Here is a 20,394-nt window from a genome sequence, read left to right as displayed (position 1 = left end):
CTCTTTTCCATGGGAGAAAAGAGAACTGAAGTCCAGGAAAAGGTTGGGAGACACAAGATGAATGAAAGGGGCCACAATTTGTTTTCAAAAGGGAGGAACAGATGGATGGAATTTGCCATCAAGTGAAGCTAAGAAATAAAGACCAAGAAGCAACATTGACTTGTTTGATTAAGGAAAAGACAACAAGTACATTTGCCATTCACTGGAAACTGTTTACGATGAAGCTGTAGGCCTCTTTGCAGAAACAGAAAAATAATGAATGGATGATGAATGAATTTGATAATAATTAGAAAGAGTAAAACATGGAGAGAGAGGGAATTATGATGTAACTTTAAAGGGGGGTGGATAATATATTTATTTGGAACTGCAGTAAAAAAAATTGTAAGCCACTTCTTATCTTTATTTTTCTTTAGTTTTTCTACCTGCTCACAAGTAAGTAAGTAAAGAAAGAAAGAATAAGAAAAGAGAGAGAAAGAAAAAGAAAGAAAGAGAAGGAAGGAGGAAGGAAGGAAGGGAGAGAGGGAGGGAAGGAAGAAAGAAAGTGAAGGAGGGAGGGAGGGAGGGAAGATGGAAGTCCAGCCTAGAAAATTCAGCAACATACAAATTTAAATGAGGCAAAGGAGACATGTTTGACTGTAATTAAAAGAGGAAAAGAAGAACTTGTTGGTGGGCCCACCAGGCTTCCAAACAGTCCATTCTAATCACTTCCTGTGACTTACTGCTATACCCCTTCCAGTTGCCTGCTTTTGAAATGATGCAGTATGTGATGCATGCTTCACCCAACACCTTCCTGAGATGCCGTCTGAAGCCACTTGACAGCTTGCGAGCTGAGAAAAACCATTCCTCAGTGCTATGGCAATGGCTGGACATCAGCACATGGCTAAAAGAATGAATTATTTTGCGTGTTTAGGGAAGAATAATGGAGGAGGACATCTGAATATTGGATTTACTGGAGAGACGTTTCCCCGAGGATCGGCTCCAGCACAAGCTCAGAAGCTTGGAAGATTAAATCTCTGATCCCGGTGACCAGGACAGATTCTGTTGTTGTTGTTAGTTGCAAAATCGTGTCCGACCCATTTGCAACCCCCTGGACAATGTTTCTCCAGGCCTTCCTGTCCTCTACCATCTTCTGGAGTCCATTTAAGCTTACGTCGACTGCTTCAGTGACTCCATCCAGCCACCTCATTCTCTGCCTTCCCCTTGTTCTTCTATTGCCCTCAATCTTTCCCAGCATTGGGCTCTTCTCCAGGGAGTCCTTCCTTCTCATGAGGTGACCAACGTCTTGGAGTTTCATCTTTAGGATCTGGCCTTCTCAAGAGCCATCAGGGTTGATCTCCTTTAGTTGGACCAGTTGGATCGCCTTGCAGTCCAAGGGACTTGCAGGAGTCTCCTCCAGCACCAGAGTTCAAAGGCCTCCATTCTTTGGTGGACAGCTTTCAAAGGCAAATTAGATCCTGCAAAAATCTTGCTGTTTCCAAGAAAGGGAAACACTTTGAGCCCACCTGAGAGAAAGAAGCAACTTACAGGCCTAGGGCGACGTTGAGTCTTTGCATTTTTCCATTCTTCTGAAAATGTCCAATTAGGGAGCTCGGATGGGAATATATATATATATATATATATATATATATATATATATATATATATGTGTGTGTGTGTGTGTGTGTGTGTGTGTGTGTGTGTATATATATATATATATATATATATACACACACACACACACACACACACACACATATATATATATATATATATATATATATATATATATATATATATATATATTCCATCCAGCTCCTAATTGACATTATATAAATATATAAATATATATTCATCGCAATAGTTGTGTTTTTAAAGTTGTAGCAAGCTGTAGATCTCACCTGCCATCATCAGGCTTCTGTATTGTGTTCACAATACAGAACACAAATACAGAAGCCTGATGATGGCAGATGAGATTCTGCCAAACGTTGCTACAACTTTAAAAGCACAACTACAATGACGTGGGAAAATACCCAAACAAAGCTGAATGCCATACATGTAAGTACCCGCGAAAACTTAAGAAAACACACACACACACATATGTATATATATGTGTGTGTATATTTATATATACATATATACATATATACATACATACATATACATATAAATATAAATATATAAATATAAATATAAAAATTCTGAAACTCGTCAAGCCCAAACAGTTCCCAAGAAAAGCTGATGAGAAAGGGGAAGCGGGTGACTTCAAAGACCGAATGAGGGGTCGTAATCAGGAAAGGATTAAGGCAGCATTCAAGGCTGGGCTGCCAGCTGAGTTGTTTTATCTACCTCCTCTATTCCCCCCTCTTTTTTTGTTTTTGTAAAAAGGCGTTCTCTGCAAAAAAAAACCCTTCACCATGGAGACTGAAGACTCAGCAAACATTCAAGAAACGGCCTTTTCTGGCCGTGGTCATTAAAAGTGGCTTTTCGGAATTGTCGTTAGGAGCTGGCAGTGCAGGGGAGGGGGGAGGGGCAGGTTTTTCTTGTGCACAACAACACACACACACACACACACACACACACACACACACACACACACACGATTTCAAAGGATTTCTATTGATTCCCAGATCAGGGGTAGAGTCCCAATCCTGCAGTGAAAAAGGGGGAGAGTCAGCGTGGGAATCACCTCGTTTCTTAAGTTTTCTTCTTCCTCTTCTTCCTTCTCCTGTTTCTTCTTTTTTCTTTCTTTTTTTCCTTCTCCTTATCTTCCTCTTCTTCTCCTCCTTGATTCTTCTTCTTTCTTCTTCTCCTTTTCCTTCTCCTGTTTCGTCTCCTTCTTCTCCTTCTCCTCCTCTTCCTCCTTCCCCCTCCTCATCTCCTCCTCCCCCTCCCTTCTTCTTCTCCCTCATCTTCTCCCTCCCTTCTCCTTCTCCTCCTCCATCCCCCTCCTCATCTCCTCCTCCCCCTCCCTTCTTCTTCTCCCTCATCTTCCTCCTCCCTTCTCCTTCTCCTCCTCCATCCCCCTCCTCATCTCCTCCTCCTCCTCCCTTCTTCTTCCCTCTCATCTTCCTCTTCCTTTCTCCTTCTCCTCCTCCGTCGTATTCTTCTCCCGGAACAGAACCAGAAAAATAAACCAACCAACCAACTTTTCTTTAGCCTCTTTTATTTATTATTTATTTATTTATATTTGATTTGTCAATCGCTTACAAGATAATAGGTATAAGTATATACATAGTTATGAATACATGAAATGGGTACATATAAGAAAAATAAAAAGAAACAATAGGACAGGGACGGTAGGCACGTTGGTGCGCTTATGCACACCCCCTACAGGAAAGGGGTGAGGTCAATAGTAGAAAGTCTAAGGTTAAAGTTTTTGAGGCTTGGGGAAGAAACCACAGAGTCAGGTAGAGTATTCCAGTCATTGACCACTCTGTTGCTGAAGTCGTATTTCCTGCAATCAAGTTTGGTGCGATTAACCTTGAGTTTGTATCTATTGTGTGCTCTTGTGTTGTTATGGCTGAAGCTGAAGTATTCATTGACAGGTAAGGCATTGCAATGTATGATTTTATATACCATACTTAGATCAGACCAAAGACGGTGTAATTCAAGGTTTTCTAGGTCTAGAATTTCAAGTCTGGTGGCACAACAAGTAGAGGAATGGAGAACTCTTCTTGTGAAATATTTCTGGGCTTTCTCAACTGTGCTAATATTAGATACATAATGTGGGTTCCAGACTGATGAGCTGTATTTTACTAGTGATTAAGAAATACATCTGCATCGGCAGGATTTCACCTGATTGCTTTCAGCACAACTCGAAAAAAATTATGTGGACGGATTTGATGAAAAGAGCATTAGCTGTGGCGAGTAAAGCTCACTTAATCGGCTGCATTGAGGTGCTGGCTCTAGGTGGCATTCTCTGGAAAGCTTTGAATCAAACATGTCAGTGGAGAAAAATATTACCACATTTTTTATTTTTATTTTTGCTACCATAGAAGAACAAAGCTCTTCTCCTGGAGGGTCTTATATCATAGAATGAAACTTGGATCTATTGAAGCCAAAATATAAACTATATAAATAGGAAGGAAAGAATTGGTATTTGACTGTGTTGACCTTTTACATGTGTTGACCACACATCCTGGACATAAACTGTTTCAACTCCTACCCTCAAAATGACGCTACAGAGCACTGCACACCAGAACAGCTAGACACAAGGACCGTTTTGCCCCGAATGCCATCACTCTGATAAACAAATAATTCCCTCAACACTGTCCAACTATTTACTAAGTCTGCATTACTATTACTATTAATCCTCTCATCATTCTCCCACTTGTGACTGTATGACTGTAACTTTGTTGCTTGTATCCTTACGATTTATATTGACTGTTTCCTAGTATGATTTGATTTGATTGCCTATTTGTACCCTATGACTTTCATTAAGTGTTGTACTTTTTGATTCTTGACGAATGTATCTTTTCTTTTTATGTACAGTGAGAGCATTTGCACCAAAGACAAATTCCTTGTATGTCTAATCACACTGGGCCAATAAAGAATTCATTCATTCATTCATTCATTCAGAGGTACCCTGGTACTCATCATTAATTGGTTCAGGGATGCATGATGAGTACCAAAAAAGACTATTTTTTCCCCTAAGGAATGATATAGTGAGAAAAGTTCTTACCTTGCACCACGAGTCTTCCTTGGGCTGTCCTCCTCACCCTTGTGCCGGGCTTATTGGCTGCACACACATATATCCCAGAGTGCTGGACGGTGAGGTCCGAAATCATCAGATTGCCAGTTCCAAGAACCTGAATTCCTTCTACACCAATTGGGCGCCCGTCTGAAATGGGGAAGGATGAAGTAAGATTATTTCCCCCCTGTCCTGCTTATATAGACTGACCAAGCCAGCTGGGACTTATCCTCCTTTAAGGTAGAATTGTACCCACAGAAGACAATGTAATAGAAAAGTGTTAGAATGTGCAGAAATGAATAAACTAACACTTAAAATTAAGGATAAGAAAGACGCTGACTATTTTTTTAATGTAGGATTTGTTTTATCAATAGTTAACGAGAAGAAACAGAAGTTAGTTTTTAAAAAAAAAAATACAAGAGAATGACTAATTTTGTGATAAGACTTAGCAATAACACTTAGACTTATATACTGCTTCACAGTATTTTTACAGGCCTCTCTAAGCGGTTTATAGAGTCAGCAACTTGCCCCCAACAATCTGGGTCCTCGTTTTACCCACTTCGGAAGGATGGAAAACTGATGATTATGGCTCAAATTAATTGTACCCAGGCAACACACTGAAATATTTGTTCTTTCTATATTTAATAAAAATAAAAACATTGAAAAAAAATGAACTAAAAAATAAAGTAGAATTGTGAAGTGTGCGTTTTCCATGCAACAAGTCAAGATGGCGGCTGCAACAGTGCAATTCAAGCTTTGATTGCACTGTATTAGCAACCATGCTCAATTTTCTTCGACCCAAATTTGAAGTTCCAATCATTGCCGCACTAGTCACATGACTGCACTTCAAGTGCTCAGCAACTGGCTCCCATTTACAGCCCATAATGGCATCCTGTGGTCATGTGGCTGAGTTTTACAATGGGTTTGCCAAAAATGTGCATTTATGTCCGGTTTTTGGCAAACCAGCCTTAGCAAACTATAGATTTACATAATGATCCCCCCACCATAAAGAAGGCTATACAATCGGATTGGTCACATGGGTGGTTTGATTTACAATCCTCACAAGTTATGATCATGATGAACAGGCTTCATTATGGTCATAATCGAGGACTACCCATACATGGAAAGTCATTTTAACCTGGAAATAAGGAGGAATTTTGTGACAGTGAAAACAATCAACCAATGGAACAGAAGTTGCCCTCGGAAGTTGTGGGAGCATCATCACTTGAGGCTTTCAAGAAGAGATTGGACTGCCATTTGTCAGAAATGGTGTAGGGTCTCCGCTTGGGTTGGGGGTTGGACTAGATGACCTATAAGGTCCCTTCCAACTCTGATTATCTGTTATCTGTTGTCTTCCAATGGGAGTGGGAATAAGCTAAAATGACTCCCCTCTCCTGCCCCTCCAAAGATTACATTTAAGCTATTGAGTTAGTTCGCATTTCAGTGTTTTCGGCAATTTCAGAAAACGTTTATTAATTCAGGAATCCAACATCGGTTAGCTCGGTTTAATGGTGGGGAAGATTCCAACCTATCTCCAACCTCAAACTATTTCCATTTCAAAGCTATTTTGGGGGTGGTTTGGTGAGTTCAGCAAAACTGGGGAAGGCCCTTTTAAACGTTCTAATATCTGGGGCAGGCGGGTCATGCACGGTCCAAGAATTTCTGCCAATAAAAACAAGATGGCTGACTGCACTTCACAGTAAAAAAAAAAAAAAGAAAACTTAAAAAGCAAAATCCACCCAGGGGGTTTAAGAAGCGAAACTGGTTGGCCGGAGCACCTGACAAAAAGGCCTGCCTTAAAATTCAGATTCAGCTCAATCGCACCTTTCAACGGAAAACCCTGGACAAATTATTTACACTCAACACCCAACTCTCGTTTCTTTTTCTGCCCACGGAGGGGAAGAGGTGATTGAAATGCGGGAGGAAAGCAAAGCTGAAATGGGTGCTGTTTTTTTTCCCCTAAAACATTCAGGGGAACTGAGAGAGCTGTCAGGCAGAAGGAGGGGGAAATGGCAGCGTCCTGTGCCAATACATTATCCAATTAATTGGGCTCTACTTGCTGTCATGTGGAGGGGTGTTGGAAGAGGAGGGTAATGCTTAGTTATTTACTTCTCACTATGCCCCCCACTCCAATCTGACAGTATTCCAATAATCTGAGTCTTTTTTGCTTGCATTTCCAATTCTCTAAAGAAACAGACTTGTTAAGTCCGTGATCCTTTCATGGGTGTCAAAAACCCCAGAAACCTGTAAGAGAAACATTTATCTGCAAGCTTTTCAAAGAAAAGAAACACAATTAATTGCCGTGTATTCTGAAGGAAGCACCTGGGCGTGTGTACATCTGTTGGAGGGAAGAAGGTGTCAGAAAGATGAATATGCAATTCAAACATGAGTAGAAAACAATTTTCTCTTTTTCCAGGAAAAATTGAACTCGCCATTCCTCGGGGGGGGGGACCCTTTCCTTTGCATTTGTAAGTTAGCTCCCCCCCACCCAGTGAGTAAATTGTTAGCAGAGACTTTGCTCAGTTCAAGAGTATTAAATCAGAAGAATCCGATAGCACCTTTTCTAACTAACTGTTTTTTTTTATTAAAAGGCACAAAAACTTTCATGATCAGCTCAGATCTTTTAGCAAGGTTTGTTACCTGGAAAAGATAAACCTAATCTTTCTGTATTTTTACCATGAAAAATTAACTTGGCTTTCCTCCTACAAGGACTTAAAAAAATATCAACTAAAACTTAGCAACTTAACCAGTTTCTATTTTGCTCACCCTCTTATATAAACTGAATCCATTTTCTTCTGAAATTCATCTCAGAAATGATACTTCAATTTTGGGGAACCAGAGATCATATTTAGCATTTTATGTTATGGGCACTTTCACAAAACGCCTGCCGGAGTAGGTGTGATACTTGCAAGATACTCGCATTCCAAGAAGCAAAGCAAACTCCTCTTCTATTTCATTTTCTAAGCATATGTTTTTGAGATCTCTATGGGCCTTGAAGGCTCTGCACCGTGCTAGGCTTTTCTTTGTGTTTTATATTAAATCTAGAGTAGTTTTTGCCATCCAGGTCGGTCCATAGACTTCAAGTCCCAGAATTCTCATTTAGAGCTCTGCTGGTTGAGGAATTCTGGGATCTGAAGTCCACACACCTGGAAATTTGTATGTTTTAGAAGCTAATCTACACAAATAACATTGAGTTATAGCAAGGATCTTAGTGGAATGCTCACTAATCTTCTAGGACAGTTTTTCCCCTCCTAATCCTGATCCGATGCACTACAACAGGGGTGTCAAACTTGGTTACATTGAGGTCTGCATCAGGGTTGTATTTGACCTTGGGAGACAGGGTGGGTGTGACCAGCATGACATCACTTGTTTTGAGAGGGGGGGTGCCTGTGGTGACCCAAGAGCTCTGCCAGCAAAAATGGGCTCCTGAGCTCCGTTTTCGGCAGCAACAGTCTCCTGGAACCTCTGCCAGTGAAAACAGAGCTTGGGAGGGCCTCCATTTTTGCTGGCAGATGCATGGCAGGCTGGGCCTTCGCTGCTTCCAGGGCAGTGCTGTAGGCCAGATCTAAGCACCCAGCGGGCTGGATACGGGTCCCAGGCCTTGAGTTTCACACTCCCGCACTACAATATTCCAACCACTCCCATTCAATATGTCAGACACCTGGAGGGCAAGGGGTTGGAGAAGGCAGTTCTGAACCAGCTTCATCATCCATCATCCTACAAGGTACATGTCAACTCATAAAATATTCCTATGCCTGTTTTAGTAGTTGCCATAAAAAAAAGCGGTGGGAAAATATGGAAGAGCAGCTGAAAGCGAAAGTACATTCCAACTCTTCTCTTTGAAAGATTGTAACTAAACTACCAGAGTTTTTGCCTGTGAATACATTGAATTGGAGAAAGTGAATGATGACACCCAGCCTGTGAACATGCTCATCAATTGGAGAATCTGGTTTATGAGACACCCAGTGGGGAGGGGGCAAGCAGGTGAGTTGGCTTCATACAGGGCAGTGCCAATAATATGTCGCCTCTAATGAATCCTTTGAAGTTTTTTGAAGTTTGGCTCAAGAATCATGATTTAATTAGAGCGATTGCTGGAATCCTGACAGCAAGCTAACTCTGGCATACGTAATTTACAGTCCCCTGTATGCTGGTCATTCCCATACGACATAGAAGAGAAAAGAGACCAACCACATTGAAAAGACATGCTGGAGAAGTAAACTAGTATCTGATGAACGGCTTCGTTATTTGGCCTCGAAACACTTTCAAACAAGTTTAATACACAGAAAATAAAGCAATTCTAACATAAATAGAGAGATCTGGTTTGGTTAAGACACTGGATTAAAATCTTGAGCTTCAATTCTCTCTTGGGTATGAAAGCTGAGTTGGTAACTTTAGATTACCTCTTTCCTAGCTCAACCTATTTCACAGAGTTGTGGTGGTGGGAAAAACAGGAGGAGGAAGCCTTGTAAAGATGAGATATAAATCTAACAATAAATTAAAAAAAAACATTCTCTATGCATCTTAAATCCAGATGTTTACATGCAGCTGCTTTCAATATTGTCAGTATGAATGAGGCCAACTCTTTACCCAATCAAAGAATAAGATGCCAGGAGATCCTCTTATCTAAACCAAAATAATAACCAAACTCCCCCACCAAGAGAGCAGGCTAGATCAATTCCTCAGTCAGCAAAGCTTTTCTGGGAGTTCTGGGTGTTGAATTCTGGGAATTGAAGTCCACAAGTCTTAAAGTTGCCAAGGTTGGAGACCTCTGGGCTAGAATGTTGGGATACCTACCAAGTCGACTCCAGGAGACGATAGGCCTGGGATTCCCAGTTGCAACGCATTCCAAGATGGCAGTCTGGTGCACCGTCAGAGTCAAGTTCTCAGGTCCCACAAGGATCATAGGGTCTTTGTAAACAGCAGAAGGAGAGCCTGTGCAGTAAAGAGCAGACACCAAAACCTTTTGTTATTTCCTTTTTGCAAATATTTTATATTAGAAATGTACAGGAGCCGAGGTTTCAAAGGAAAGGAATTTCAAGATATAGGGGGACTTCCAGGTGGAAACATGGTGGACTAGTTCAACTCCATACATGGGGGATAATGCTGAGGTGAAATCCAGTAGCTGGCGGTGCCTTAAGCTAATGGGAGCTTCTCTGGATAAGGAGGAAGCTGTGAGATTGCCCATTTAAGCTCTGGAGGGCTGTTCCTTGTGAGGAAGCTGACAAGATCGAGAATGAACCCAGAAGCGATTCACAAGCAGAACACTGGGAGCCAAAAAAGGATATAGCATGTTCAAGGGACACTGGGTTCACCCAGTCCACTCCCTAAAGCATGTTTGAGTGGTAAGAATTTAAAGAGTTCTTTCTTTAATTTAAAGTGAAACGAGACCTTTAATCCAACCAATTCAGTAGAGCAGTGGCCCCCAACCTTTTGGGCACCAGGAACTGGTTCCATGGAGAAAGGTTTCTCTATGGACCAGAGGGAAACCATGGTTTTGCATGCTGCTGCATCCTGATTTGGTTTGGCTCTGCGACCAACTAAGACAGATATAGACTTCAATGGATAATTACAACTGCAGAAAAAACAATTGCTAAAACCTGCCTTCCATTGAGGCACCTATATACTGCATGAGTAAAAAGAGGGCTGTGAAAATATCTACAGACCCCTCACATCCTGGACATAAACTGTTTCAACTCCTACCCTCAAAATGATGCTATAGAGCGCTGCACACCAAAACAACTAGACACAAGAGCAGTTTTTCCCCGAATGCCATCACTCTGCTAAACGACGAATTCACACAAAACTGTCAAATTACTTAGTAAGACTGTATTACTATTATTCTTCTCATGCTTCTTATTACCTATCTCTTCCAACTTATGACTATAACCATGTTGCTTGTTTCTTTACAATATGTATTGTTTTGTTTTCCTAGTATGATTTGATTGCTTATAGTAACCTATGACTATCACTAAGTGTTGTATCTTATGATTCTTGATGAATGTATTTTGTTTTTTCTTATGTACCCTGAGAGCATATGCACCAAAGACAAATTCCTTGTGTGTCCAATCACTTTTGGCCAATAAGGAATTCTATTCTATTCTATTCTATTCTATTCTATTCTATTCTGTTCTGTTCTGTTCTGTTCTGTTCTGTTCTGTTCTGTTCTGTTCTGTTCTGTTCTGCTCTGCTTGTTTACATGGACCAGTTTCTGGCATGCCAAGGACTGGTGCCAGTTCATGGACCAGGCGATGGGGGCACCTGCAATAGAGGACATCAAAAAGCAGAGTACCAAAAGCCATCCCAGAGGGTGTCCTTTGATTCTAGAGGAAGGACAGTTTTTATAAAAGAGCTGGAGAAAAGTGTAACTGGAACAAAAAGAGGGAACCACGCAACATTAACACACAACTAAATGAGGAAGAGACAACCATGTTAGATGCTGCAGGTATAGGTTTCCAAGAAAAAGTATGGATTTTAAATGCCTAATATGGAATATAAACAGGGCAAAAGTCCCTGTTTTCATTACTTGAAAAAACTAAAACAAGATCTAATATGCTTACAGCAAAGATAAAAGGCTGGAAACCCTTTCTGGTCTTTTCACTAAAAATGGAATAAAGTGAAATGATTTCTGGATTAGATGACTGAAAAAGGATTGAAATAAGGGGTGGAAGGGATTTTTGTAATATTTAAGAAAAAAAGAAGGTTAAAGGTTGTTCATATTTTCTCACCTTATCTCTCTCTCTCTCTTTTTCTTTCTTTCACTGTTTTGCTTTCCCCATTTTCTCTCTCCTTTGCTTTGTATTTATCTTTTCCCACGTAAATAATTCTTAATAAACTGTACATAACAAAAGGGATTTCAAAATGTAGCAAGACAGACAACTGTGGCCACCTTCTTTCCGATGATATATTAAGGTGACCAACCGTCCTCCTTTAGGGAGGACTGTCCTCCTTTTGTAAGTTTTGTCCTCCCTCGAAAAGTGTCGTCCTACATGTCCTTCCTTTTGATATTTGAAGACTAATCTGTAAATCTCCATATTTGATCGATGCCGAGCCGATCTGGTGTGTGATGTGACGTATTTGTGTTTGACATGACGATTCGTCAAGGTTCGGTACAGTGCGGCGAGGAGCGATGATGAGATGCATGTGCTCTGCACAGGAGAATTTTTTGGAGAGAGGGTGTCATGCACAAGAGTGCGCCATGCGCAAGTGGCTTTGTTTTTTTTCCTTCAATTTATTTGTGTCCCCCTTCTCATGGTAAAAAAGTTGGTCAGTTTAGATATATTATTGTGCGCTATCGATCTGACTGACAGCTCATATCTTTTGCTTTTAATTACTATCTGAAGTCATGTACTGAATGAAGCTTTGGCCTGGTCTGTGATTGTAACAAAGCTGACTGATTGGGAATCTCTGCTCCGTTGAGCATAGAAGAACAGAAGGGACAAGAAGTAGGCCTTCGTACCAAGACCAGAAAAATCACAGAGCTTTATCCTACCAGTCAGGACTTTCAGAAAATGAAATCTCTCTCTATAAAAGCGAAATACCACTCACGCATCATCACAAAATCTCCAGAACTGTAAAGCCTACAAACTTGAAATTTGGCACGTATGTTCCTCTTGGTTTCTAGGTGCTCACTAAGAAAGGATTTTTCAAAAAGACCATCAGAGCATTAATATTTCCTATATTATTATTATTATTAACATGCTCTGATACTAAGGAGTCCTACTCCCCTCCCCACTTGAAAAGAAATCTGTTCCAAATGCAAAACACAAGCAGAAGAGTTTTAGTTTCACAGCACCAAGCAGCTTTAGTACAGAACAGTTGAGCTAAGCCATGCCCAGGCTCCTTGCTGTCTCCTTCTTGCTCACACAGCAAGTACTGTTTCAGTTTCCAAACAGCCCCCAACTCTCTCACATACTGACAGGACACTAGCCAGGTGAATACTGATGGATGCTGGTAGGCAGAGGCAGAATTGTTTCCCCCTTATTTTCCTTGACAAAAACTAAGCCCGACAACATCGCACGGGTGTCTAATGAAAAGAAGGAAAAGGGGAGACATGATAGCAGTGGTCCAATGTTTGAGGGACAGCCACAAAATAGAAGGGGTCAACTTAGTCTCCAAAGCAGCTGAAAGCAGAACAAGAAGCAATGGATGGAAACTAATCAAGGACAGAACCGATCTAGAAATAAGGAAAAATTTCCGGACAGAGAGAACAATTAACTAGTGGAAGTTGTGGGTGCTTCTTTGAAGAAGTTTCACTTCTCATCCAAGAAGCTTCTTCAGTTCTGACTGGATGATGGGGAATGGAAGGATTTATACTCCTTGCAGACAGCTGGTCATTTTCATTCTTTTAGAAGGTTGTTAAGTCACCTGGAGGTGATCCTGATGACATAGATACTGGAGGTTTTCAAGAAGAGACTGGACAACCATTTGTCCAGAATGCTAGAGGGTCTCCTGTTTGACCAGAGAGTTGGACTAGAAGATATCCAGGGTCCCTTCCAACTCAATCAATCAGAATAGAGATGGAAGGGACCTTCAAAGTCAACTAGTCCAGCCCCCTGTCCAAGCAGGAGACCCTATTCCATTCCAGAAAAGTGGCAGTCCAGTCTCTTCCGAAAAGCCTCCAATGATGGAGCACCCACAAACTTCTGGAGGCAAGTAGTTCCACTGGTTGATTGTTCTTGCTGTCAGGAAATTCCTCCTTAGTCCTAGGTTGCTTCTCTCCTTGATTAGTTTCCATCCGTTGTTTCTTGTCCTGTGTTCAGGTGCTTTGGAGAATAAATTGACCCCCTCTTCATTGTGGTAGCCCTTCAAATCCTGGAATATGGCTAGATGGATCCTTGTCTCTGTTATTCTGATGAAAATTGGGCATTCTCTCATGGAAGAGACTGGCGTCTTGGTTATAAATGATGACACCAAGCAGCAACTGCAACCTGTCATTCCAAAAAAAGAGTCTCTATGTTGTTGTGTGGCCTTGCTTGGGGAGCTCGAAGGAAAACCCCCCATTATGGGGCTGGTTGGTGCCAGGAGAGTTCTGCCTTCGCCTTTATCGACTGGTTTTTAACAGGGTTTAAAATGATTAAAAACATTTTTTATACATATATTTTTTAATCAATTCTAAAATTTTAACTCCAACGCTTAATTTTTTTTTATAGATTGCTTTTTGATTTTGATCTTATATTGTACACCAAGCAGAATTCCTCTTGGAAGGAGATGAGTGGAACAGAAACGTGAAATATAAATTTAAAAAATATGCTAAACAGATACCAAAGTAAAACAGTAGCACCTGACAGATGAAGCACTTTAGATATAGTTCTTGACTTACAACAGTTCATTTAGTAACCATTTAAGGTTACAACGAACAACCGTTTGAACTTACAACGGCACCGGAAAAAAGCGTCTGATGACCGTTTTTCACACTTGCGACCATTGTAGCATTCCATGGTCACGAGATCAAATCGAGGTGCTTGGCAACCGACTCGTATTTATGACGGTTGCAGTGTCCTGTGGTCACGTGATTAGCTTTTGTGATCTTCTGACAAGCAAAGTCATTGGAGAAGCCAGATCCACTTAACAACAGTGTTACTAGCTTTACAACTGCAGTGATTCAATTAACAACTATGGCACAAAAGATCGTAAAATGGAGCAAGGCTCCCTTAACAAATGTCTCGCTTAGCAACAGAAAATTTTCAGCTCAGTTGTGGTCATTAAGTCGAGGACTACCTTTAATCCTTACCTTCTCCCCATCCCACCCTACTGTCCAACCAACCTGATACGGTGAGCCTGGCTCCTCTGCTAAATTTCACATTCGCAATGTTGCTGGCGACGCAGTGGAAGATCCCAGCATCCTCGGCTCGCAGTCCCGTGATTTGCAAAACCCCCTTGGGAAGCAGTGTGTACCTGAAGGGGTTCAGAAAAACATACTCATTCGGGATAGATGCTTGGAATATACGGCGATTAAGGGAAGCTGAAGACTGGGAAAGAAGCCAGGTTTTTGTTTTAGGAGGGGCTTTGAATTGTGCAGTCCCCGGTGCTTCTGAGCTTGGTTGGTTGCAGGTGTTTCATTACCCGACTAGGTAATGTCATCAGTGTGAGTAAGTGTGGGGCTGGCTGCCTGTTTATAAAGGCTACAGTATCCGAAGGAACCTCTTTTCACATATATTTCAATCTGTCATCATTTGTGGGATGGGATGGGATGGAATTCTATTCTATTCTATTCTATTCTATTCTATTCTATTCTATTCTATTCTATTCTATTCTATTCTATTCTATTCCATTCCATTCCTATACCTATACCTATACCTATACCTATACCATTCTATTCTATTCTATTCTATTCTATTCTATTCTACAAAACTCACTCAACTGATGTCTCGCTTTAGCAACAGAAATGTTGGGCTCCTTGGTGGTTGTATGTATGTCGTATGCGTAGAGATCGGGGTTGATAGATCTTTCGCCCTTTTTGGAGAACAGACAACTTTTGCAGAAGAGCAGGAAGGACAGGTGGTATTCAGCAAGTTCTGACTGGTTCTAGAGAACCAGTAGCAGAAATTTTGAGTCGTTTGGAGATTCGGCAAATACCATCTCTGACTGGCCCCGCCCCCAACTATTCCCTGCCTCCCATTGAGTCCTAGCTGATCGGCTGGGTCTCCTTTGGTTGCCCTGCATGGGAGAACGGAGCTGAAAAGCAGGTTAGTGGGGTGGGGAGGGAATGGGGGATTTTGCCATAACTGTCAAGTGTGGCTCCATTCAAAAATCCAAGAAAGAAAATCTTAGAATCCATGGTTATAGAGAAAAGGACTTTTACTGGAAATTGAAGTGATAGCATCAGAAGAAATACAAGATCTGAGGCAAAAGGCGCAGAAATCACATATATAAAGTTGTCCCATGTCCCCACCCCCAATAGTTCAAACTGGCCATCCAGTCTGAGGTCTGTATAATGTCATGTAGGTGCATCTTCAGGTGGCATCTCAGACATCTAGTATGCCAAGACGGTTGAACTTATCCTGGAAAGATAAGTGGCTGCATTTGCGCAGTAAGTAAAGAAGCACCCCAACTTTTACACAGCTTCACCTCCAGCACCCTTCCCCCACAAGGCCCAATTATTCCCCCCGCCCCCATTTCTATGGTAGCCAGAAAGAGTCAAGCAGGAGACAGAATCTTGAAGGCTGATAGTAACCTTCCCCTGGAGTGGGAAGGGATTGGAGATTTTGCAGTATCCTTCCCCTACCACTTTAAAAATTGGGGGCTGCTGCCTTTGTCTTCTGTTTGCCCTCTTGGAACCAGGTTAGGTCAGAACAGTCTGTCCCTCTGATGCTGGGGTGACATTTCTGAGATTTTAAAGGATAAAACAACTAACTGGCAGGCATTTAAGCCAACCATACAAACGCGGCTCAGTAGATTTCTGGGAAGGAAACACGTCTTATTCTCCTCCCCAGTTTTTGGTTCTTCGGGTAGGGTTACCTGTCATTATCTGTGCTGATAGGGAGATGATTCTTCTGCCACATGATCATGGGTTCAGGCAGGCCATGGATCTGGCACTGAAAGCGGGCAACGCCTCCTTCTTCCACCACTGCACTCTGGGGGTGTACGTGGAAGTCAGACATCGCTAAAAGAAAAAGAGATACAAGACAGGTTAGAATAGAATAACGAAGTTGGAAGGGGCCTTGGAGGTCTTCTAGTCCAACCCCCTGCTTAGGCAGGGAACCCTAGACCATTTCAGACAAATGGTTGTCCAGTCTCTTCTTAAAAAGAATTCCAGCGTTGGAGCATTTACAACTTGTGGAGGCAAGTTGTTTCACTTATTAATTGTTCTAACTGTCAGGAAATTTCTCCTTAGTTGTAAGTCGCTTCTCTCCTTGATTAGTTTCCATCCATTGCTTTTTCTCCTGCCTTCAGTGCTTTGGAGAATAGTTTGATTCCCTCTTATTTATGGCAGCCCCTAAGATATTGGAACACTGCTATCACGTCACCCCAGTCCTCCTTTTCATTAAACTAGACATACCCAATTCCAGCAACTGTGGAATTACACCTCTTTTCTTCCTTCCTTCCTTTCCTTTCCTTTCCTTTCCTTTCCTTTCCTTTCCTTTCCTTTCCTTTCCTTTTCCTTTCCTTTCCTTTCCTTTCCCTCCCCTTCCTTCCTTCCTTCCTTCCTTCCTTCCTTCCTTCCTTCCTTCCTTCCTTCCTTCCCTCCCTCAGTCTTCCCTTCTATACCTCTTTTCTTCTTCCTTCCCTCCCTCCCTCTTGCTCTTCCCTTCTACATCTCTTCCCTTCCTCACCTCTTTACTTCCTTCCTTCCCTTCCTTCCCTCCCTCCCTCTCTTCCCCTTTTCACACCTTTCTCAAGGTCACCTCTAAATTCCTTTATGAATTAAATGGAGCAGAAGAGCCTTGAAGGAAGGTGGACTTCTTCTCATCCAACTCTTCCCCAAGTTTCAACCCAACCTTGGTGTGTGTGTGTGTGTGTGTGTGTGTGTGTGTGTGTGTGAAACCTCCATTCCTGGCTGCCGGCTGTCCACCCGTCCCCTCCCCTCCCACACCAAAGGACATCTTTGGGTCCTGCTTCCCCCTTGTTGTCTCCTGCAAGATGCCTTCAGAGTTAACACGCCTCCACGTGTGGCCCCCGCCATCTTCGCTCCCCCATCCACCCACAACGTACATCAAAGGGAACGCTAGTGCCTCTCTCTTGAAAAGGAGAGGGCCAAGATGTCAGGCAAGACCCATCGCTCATCTTCAGGGTCCCACTGGGCTCCAACAGATGGGAGGCTTCTCATATCAGGTTCATACATTAAAGATGCGCTGCCTGCTCCCCCCACCCCGCCCCCCCCCCCCCACAACCTCCCTGGCTCTGAGTGCCAGACTGCTGCCTTTTCAGGAGAAGCCCTTCCTGATTCAGCCTTAGCTTTTCTCTTCCCTCCTTCTCATCCTGAAGGGAAACCTAACCCAAACCCGGATTTAATGCAATTTGGGGACAGTTTATTGAATTAGAGGAGCCCCTTCAACACTAATGGCGCTTTATTGCATCAAGAAAAGAGCTCCGAGCATCAACCAATGGAGGCGGAAGCCACAATAGAATTATTGTTGAGTGGTTTTATTTACACACACACATACACACGTCTCTTGTGCTGGGCTTTTCTGAGTCTCACCATCAACATGCTTAAGATTTTAAGGATTTGTCGACTTTAACCGTATTGGATTGGGGGAACCAGATCCAGCTTGGGATTAGAGGGAATCCTCGGTTTACGTCCACAATGGAGCGCCACATTTCTGCCACTAATTTAAACGTTTGTTAAGTGAAGCTTGACCCATTTTAGGGCTTTTTTTTTTTGCCACCGTTGTCGAGTGAATCACTGCAGTTGTATATGACAAATAGGTGTATCAGGATGATTACACCACACTCGCTGTTTTTAATGTTTTGGTTTAATAATTTTTTTGAAAAAAAATTCAGATGTTTGGCAACTGACTCACATTTATGACGGACACAGTGTCCCAAGGCCACCTAATCACCTTTTGCAGCCTTCTCAGAAGCAAAGTTAATGGGGAAAGATGGATTCACTTCACAACCAGGTTACCAGCTTATTAACTGCAGCGATTCACTTAACAACTAAGTCAAGAAAGCTTTGCAAAATGGGGGCAAAACTCATGCAACAAACATCTCATTTAACGCCAGAAATTTGGGGCTCAATGTGTCAAGGACTATTTTGTATTCTGTTAAGTCTGCAAATCTGGCTCTGTGATGGCGCGCATCTGAACAGCCCATCTTCATTTCCCCACCCCGCTACTTTTATGATTATAGAACCTTCTTGGCTTTACTTTTTAGTCTGATTGTTATTTGAATTGATGATACCGTAGACATTTCATGGTATTGTTTACATACATACGCGACGTACGCACGTACGTATGTATGTAAACAATACCATGAAATGTCTACGGTATCATCAATTCATATTATATGAATTTAATATTTTATATATATATATATATATATATATATATATATATATATATATATATATATATATATATATATATATATATATATATATCATCCCAAGAGAAAAATCATCCCAAGAGAAAAATCTTCCAGATGCCCCAAACTATACGGCCTCCCAAAAATACACAAAGAAGGCATACCTCTCAGACCCATAGTCAGCTCCAGAGGAGCACCATTACAAAACCTAGCTAAACATTTTGCTAAGCCCCATGCTGAAACAGCAGCTTCACGTGTACAGAACTCATACCACTTCTTGGAAATGATCAAAGATCTACACGTGGAACAAGAAGATCTGCTTGTAAGTTTCGACGTGGTTTCACTATTCACTCAAGTCCCGATAAAAGAAACCCTTGAAATCATCAAAAATAAATACCAACCAGCTAAACACCTCATGGAACTAGCAGAACACTGCTTGACCAACACATATTTCATATACAAAGGACAAAGATACAAGCAAATTGAAGGAGCCCCTATGGGATCACCACTTTCACCCGTCACTGCAAATCTGTTCATGGAAGGATTCGAATCCAGAGCCCAGGCTAATGCCACCCACAAACCCAAACGATGGTTAAGATACATCGATGACACATTTGTGATTTGGCCCCACGGAGAAGAAAACGTAAACAATTTCTGGACATGAGCATCAGAAATTTAAAAAAAAACAGAAAAACAAAGAAATTTGAAGAATGACTGAATCTCTCCCTCTCCCTCTCTGTCTCCTATCTGTCTCTCCATTGATCTCTAGATAATCTCCCTCTTTCTTCTCTCTCTCTCTCTCTCTTATCTATCTATCTATCTATCTATCTATCTATCTATCTATCTATCTATCTATCTATCTATCTATCTATCCATCTACACACACACACACAATCTATTCTTCTATCTACATATCTACCATCCATCATCTATTTCTCTCTCTCTTTCTATAATCTATTTATTATCTATCTGCTTGCCTGCCTGTCTTTCCATCTGTCTGTCTATCTGTATCTATCTATCTATCTATCTATCTATCTATCTATCTATCCATCCATCCATCTATCCTCTATCCTCTATCTATGTAGCAACAGCTATCTATCTGTCTGTCTGTCTGTCTGTCTGTCTGTTCGTCCATCCATCTGTCTACCCCCACCTTTCTCTCCCGATGTGTAGAAATTCCACACTTCCTTAATCTGTAACATGGTCAGAAAAAAAATCTAATATATTCCGAAAATTGCATCTTCCACTTTCCTTTTTTTTCCCCCTTGGGTATTTTAGATTCACAAATGAAGGCGAATATACGTGTCCCATGATAATGTCGCAAGATCCAATCTGGGTCAGTCACTAGGACCAGAGGTTTAGTCATCCAAGGTTTTGGACTGGTGCAGGAGCCCATCCTCAGGAAACTTCTGTCTTACCACAGGGGGGAGGGAGGGAGGGAGAGAGAGAGACAGAGAGACAGAGACAGACAGAGACAGAGACAGAGAGAAGAATGGATTCCCGACGCTCTTGGATCCTGAAATTTTAGATTCACTGAATCTAACGTTGAAGTTTGCAACGTTGATGGTGAATGAAAGTCCCCTCAAATCCCCAGAGGATATCTGTGCAAGCTCCTGAATTCACCAGATAGGAAGCTAACCAACAAAGCATCCATGAAAAGAAATTGTCCCAAATCTGCTAGTTTCTAGCAAGTTTGCCAGAAAAGATTATGGGGAAGACACAATGCCATTTCCCGAGAACTCCTGGAGAGGAGCTTTTATTTG

At 41.7% G+C, this 20,394-nt stretch overlaps 1 protein-coding gene across 2 annotated transcripts in view; it reads right to left on the bottom strand.

The window, feature by feature from the left end:
• The window catches only part of IGDCC3 (immunoglobulin superfamily DCC subclass member 3), a 123,499-nt gene that overhangs the window by 40,328 nt on the left and 62,777 nt on the right, over positions 1-20,394 (bottom strand). For both annotated transcript variants that reach the window (XM_087941298.1, XM_087941297.1), the window contains exons 3-6: positions 16,127-16,271; positions 14,433-14,563; positions 9,464-9,601; positions 4,661-4,819 (exon numbers count right to left, since the gene is read on the bottom strand). In XM_087941298.1, the coding sequence (XP_087797424.1) occupies positions 4,661-4,819; positions 9,464-9,601; positions 14,433-14,563; positions 16,127-16,271 (573 nt within the window). The remainder of the gene's footprint in view (positions 1-4,660; positions 4,820-9,463; positions 9,602-14,432; positions 14,564-16,126; positions 16,272-20,394) is intronic.

Source organism: Pseudonaja textilis, chromosome 13, assembly GCF_049901715.1.
Source record: "Pseudonaja textilis isolate UNSWEBS1 chromosome 13, rPseTex1.2, whole genome shotgun sequence".
NCBI lineage: Eukaryota > Metazoa > Chordata > Lepidosauria > Squamata > Elapidae > Pseudonaja > Pseudonaja textilis.
The sequence above is the reverse complement of the archived record's forward strand: the minus strand, read 5'-3'. Positions and strand labels throughout refer to the sequence as shown.